Source organism: Helianthus annuus, chromosome 4 (assembly GCF_002127325.2).
Source record: "Helianthus annuus cultivar XRQ/B chromosome 4, HanXRQr2.0-SUNRISE, whole genome shotgun sequence".
NCBI classification, from domain to species: Eukaryota; Viridiplantae; Streptophyta; class Magnoliopsida; order Asterales; family Asteraceae; genus Helianthus; species Helianthus annuus.
In genome coordinates, this window is record NC_035436.2 from 53,110,643 (window position 1) to 53,115,376 (window position 4,734).

The 4,734-nt window shown below is 34.5% G+C and overlaps 1 protein-coding gene across 1 annotated transcript; it reads left to right on the forward strand.

Annotated features, from left to right (window-relative positions):
* Positions 1-2,368: 2,368 nt before the first annotated feature.
* Positions 2,369-4,528, forward strand: LOC110933549. The gene is made up of 4 exons (XM_022176766.2): positions 2,369-2,446; positions 2,599-2,793; positions 3,081-3,389; positions 4,220-4,528. The coding sequence occupies exons 1-4, from the start codon at positions 2,369-2,371 to the stop codon at positions 4,493-4,495; spliced, it is 858 nt and encodes a 285-aa protein (XP_022032458.1). The 3' UTR covers positions 4,496-4,528.
* Positions 4,529-4,734: the final 206 nt, after the last annotated feature.

Here is a 4,734-nt window from a genome sequence, read left to right on the forward strand (position 1 = left end):
GAGATCAGCTGACGTCACCCTGATAATGACATCTAACATTTCTAACTGAAAAAGATTCTCAGATGTTTGCAAACAACTAAACAATCTTATCATTTGTTCTAGGCTATACTAAAACACTGATAAAATAATTACTATTACATTGAATAAACACTGTCTAAGCTATCCACTGTTGCAGTTGTCCAAACATCTGTTTGGCCTAATAGATGTTTGGTCTTCTTCAATAGACCTTGGCTTGATCAGGCTTTGGTCTTCAACAAATGCTAGCCTTCAACAGTAGTTGTACTCTTGAACAGCGGTTCCAAGTCTTCATTAGATGTTAGCCATGCTCTTGAACAAATGTTCTGAATAGGTGTTCAAAACTTTGGAGAGAGTTTGGTTCAGTCTTTTGCTTATTTCTTGATCAGTGGATCATGTTATTACTCTTGGACATCATTTATTCTTTTGTAGGTTAAAAATAGAGGATAAAAAGACAACCTGCAGAAATCTATTTAGAGCTAAATGGTCGTTCTAAGGCAAAAATTTTTAGATAAACAAAGACCAAAAAGAAGCCAAAAGGCAAAATTAAACAGAAAACTACTTGTAGTTTGGTGAATTTCTACAAGATATATAACAGAAACAATCTTACCTACCATATAATAAAATATTCAATCATAGAATTTCGTAAGAATATTCATTTTCCTAGGGAAGGTTATCAAGTTCAGATCTATAGCGCCATGAGATATGCGTATACTTGGTTGCGTATCTGCAATTACTCGTGTATCAACTTAACAGTAGATATATAGATGAATATAAGCAACAGTGCAATTTCATTTAACACATGGTTTTGTACAATTATGGAACTTGTTCATGCATGAGAATGACTACTTTTGTGATTTTCTCTATAATCAGAACACCTCCTATATGTGCCATGCATACGCAAATATGGTACTATTTTGTATTTTCCATATAATCTGTCATTATTTTGCACAGGGCCGGCTCAACCATTGTGGTGGCCTAAGACGAAGTAAAACTTGAGGCCTTTTTTTCCGAAAAGAGAACCACTATTTGAGAAAAACCCTCCTTTACTCGGATTCAAAATTACGATATCTATTTGACATTACAAATTTATCACAACTAGTAACATATACCAGATATTCACAAGAAAAAAAAACGCACAACACAAATATCAATTAATGCTAAGCGCTAAGGGCTTCAAAAACTAGCAAAGTATATCACAAACTTCAACTAGAGAATTAGAGCCTAATATCATATAAATATAATTCGATTGGGCAATTAGAGAAATAGTATTTAATGTACCTTAATTTTTGAATCAAAGACCTTCTTTTTATTTTGAACGGCCAACAGAAATTTTTTATTAATACTAGCAAGGCGCTAGCCACCAAAATTACAACAAGCCAAATAAAACGTTACACCAAGCAAAAATTAGAAAATCGAAAAACTACTCCAATCATCCCAATTCATGGACAACTCTTTCGACCTATTCTTTATCCATAGATATCCAAGCGATTTCACTTCCTCCAATACTTTATAAACATTCGGCCTTTTGTCACTAAACACTGCATCGTTTCGGTTCTTCCATATACACCAAACAGTAATTAACACTATGGCATGTACAGCTTTCTTCCGTTTCCTCGTGCCCGGGCTAAAACCATGTAATTCCAATAGATCCTTAATCTCAAACGCCCAAATAGGTCACTTGTTCACCACTCAACACTCAACGGCAACAACTTTAGAACTTCGTCTCAAAGGCCTTCAATTTCTGTCACCAGAGCCTTACTGAACAAAGAATGAATCACATGAATAAATAGATTAATGAAGATGATTTGTAGCAATATTGAAAGACTTCATCTTATTTAAAGGTCAAAAGATGATTCAGATAATTTGTGGATGTTGAATGTTTAGCGACTCTTTTGGTTCCCTCTGATCTGTCTGTCTGTGTGTTAGTGCCATTACAAGCGATGATTTTGATTTCTTTCCCCGAGTCTTGTAATTCGCAATTACCGCCTAATAAAAAAAACCTAAAGCTTACTTGGTTACTCAATAACATTAAATCATGATCCATCATAGTCCAACCCAAATACTCTCTATAATTTTTTTTAAACCTAGTGGACCTCATGATTTGTAGCCCTAAAGCCCAAACCTTAAAATACTTGGGTTTGGACTGGCCCTGGTTTTGCACTGAGTATAACAGTAACATGTAACTTAAAATATTATTTTAAAGATTACTCTAAATAAAATATCTTAACTAAATAAAATATCTTAACTTTATTTCATAATATACGCTGGGCTTGAGTTTAGCCCATTAGGTTGGGGAGAATTAAGAAGTAAAATTTGAAGTTATACGAGCCAATACTGGAGTTGGAACATGATGAGTTCATCAGCAATCTTCTCATCGGCGATGAAGAATCCAAACTGCCAACGAATAATCACACCACCGGCTTTTGGGGTTAGCAATTCTCTTCATCTTAATGTCTTTGTTTGAGTCTTGGGATTTGATTTTAAAGCTTTGGATTGCACATCTGTTTTTCCTTCCTTTTTGTGTATATGTTTTTTGAGCTTTGAAATTTTTAAGATTATGAGTTAGTTCCTTTGATCCAGGATGCATTTGATGTTCGTTTGAGGAGGCATATTACTTTTGCTAAACGTGTGGATAAACCGTTTAGTTTAATCTACTCTGACAAATACAAAGTCCCTAACTCAGTTTGTGTAAGTACCCCCAGCAAACTTTCAACTTATAGAATACTTGAACCCGGAATGATTCTTCTCGAGAAATATGTTAGCATCAAGGACCAGGTTTCTCTCTTTACTTGTAAACGTTAATACACAGTAAGAACGTTAACATGTTTATTCATATGTGAAATGATTTATCCATTACTTACAAGAAAATAATAAAATATAACATAAACATTAAATGATTTTCATAGTATTATAAAGGAAAATTGTAAAACCGAACGGAATCATTGCTAAAACCGAACAATTTTTAAAAATTGATAACCAATTCGAACGGTGGACGCCTTTTACCTCTTTTTATACACTTACAAATGTTGTTGTTGTTGTTGTAATATTTCGTATGCTTGTAGATTGATATAATATATGAATGTGAAAAGTGGGCGAAAAGTGGGTTTTTCAATCATTGTGATCACCAAAATGGAGCAAAATGTAAAGTAATGAATATGTGTTTTGGTCGAAATTGGGACCCCAACACAGGATTTAAGGAACGTTGCAGAAGTGATGGTTCCGAACCACCACCGATTCCATATGAACTTGTTACGTTGGTTAAAACCGCAGTTCAAGATGCCCAAGCCATTCTAAACGAACTTCCTTCAATGCACCCGGATATTTGTTCTGTCAATTACTATCCAGCCAATGGCTTCCTTCACCTTCATCAGGTTAGTTTTAAGTTTTAGTTTTTACGCTCGCACACACCGCTATGAATTTGTCTTATCTTTTGAGTTTTGACAACACTGATCGAGTGGTGAGACACCGACTAATGATTAATCCGATTGAAATTTTTGTATGTAGTTTTTGGAAATTTCAGTATATATTTTATGTTTCTTAAAGTAAAACAACAAAAAAGATCTTTATTTAAAAGGCCAATTGTAAAATAATAATCCTATCTTTCTGAAATTGGCCGATAATAATCTCAAGTCAGTTATTAGCCAATAATAATCCGACCTCATCCAATTTTTTTGTAAAATAGTCCGCCGTTAAAATAGCTTAACGGAGTTAAGTTTTTTTCCGAATTACAAACTGATTTTTTAGGGCTTTTGATCAGAACGAGGATACGAGTCGATTGATGTAAAACTTACCTCAAAATACTACCCACAACCTACGAAAATGGTGCTTCAATTCGGGAGTTTAACTTCTAATTAACAAAATTCAAGCCATTTCGAACACAATTTCGAGGTAAGTTTTACATCAATCAACTCGTATTCTCGTTCTGACCAATAGCGGCGACACTAGGCCTGTCGCCGCTAATGGTATCGCCGCTAATGGCCTCCCATTCTTGTAGTGGTTTCCAATTTGCCTATTTAAAATCATGTTTTATCGCAGTAAAATAAAGTAAGTTCAAGTAAAAGCAAACAATAAAATATAATTAAAACGTATGAGTTGAAAAAAAGCTGATTTTTGACATAAGCTATTTGACACAACTTATATAACCTTTATAGACCCATTTGTAGTTAAATTATCTAAAATTTTGAATTATGTTTGAACGTAGGACAATGATGAGAGCTCTGATAGTCTGAGACGAGGGTTGCCTGTGGTTTCCATCTCTATTGGCGAGTGTGCAACATTTCTGTATGGCGATACTAGAATTAATAAGAAGTTAAAAAGGATTTTTTTGTATTCTGGTGATGTATTGATATTTGGTGGCAAGTCTAGACTTATTTATCATAGGGTGAAGCAAATCGCTCAATACACGTCTCCGGTGCAATTAGTAACAGAATTCGGTCTTAGAAATGACCGTCTATCCCTTACTTTCAGGCAGTTTTAATCATGCTGTCTTTCTAGAACTGCGTTGTTTAGGATTTTTTTTTCTCTCTCTTTTCCTTGGGATTATGTTATTAATCTTTATTTGAGTTTCGTAATGTAATTTCGTTGATTAGAATTTCTGGTTTCGTCACTGTTTGTAAGTCGATTCCATAAGGCGTGCCTCCAACCACATTATATAATTTTGTATGGCACATGCGACCTTTAAGGTGGGCACTTTTCCTATGCCTTACACCCAGGCGT

Excerpts from the sequence above, each read along its gene's own strand:
- LOC110933549 (XM_022176766.2), top strand. The coding sequence starts at position 2,369 with ATGAGTTCATCAGCAATCTTCTCATCGGCGATGAAGAATCCAAACTGC. Across the intron at positions 2,447-2,598 it reads TCACACCACCGGCTTTTGGG|GATGCATTTGATGTTCGTTT; the intron begins GTTAGCAATTCT and ends CCTTTGATCCAG. Across the intron at positions 3,390-4,219 it reads GCTTCCTTCACCTTCATCAG|GACAATGATGAGAGCTCTGA; the intron begins GTTAGTTTTAAG and ends GTTTGAACGTAG.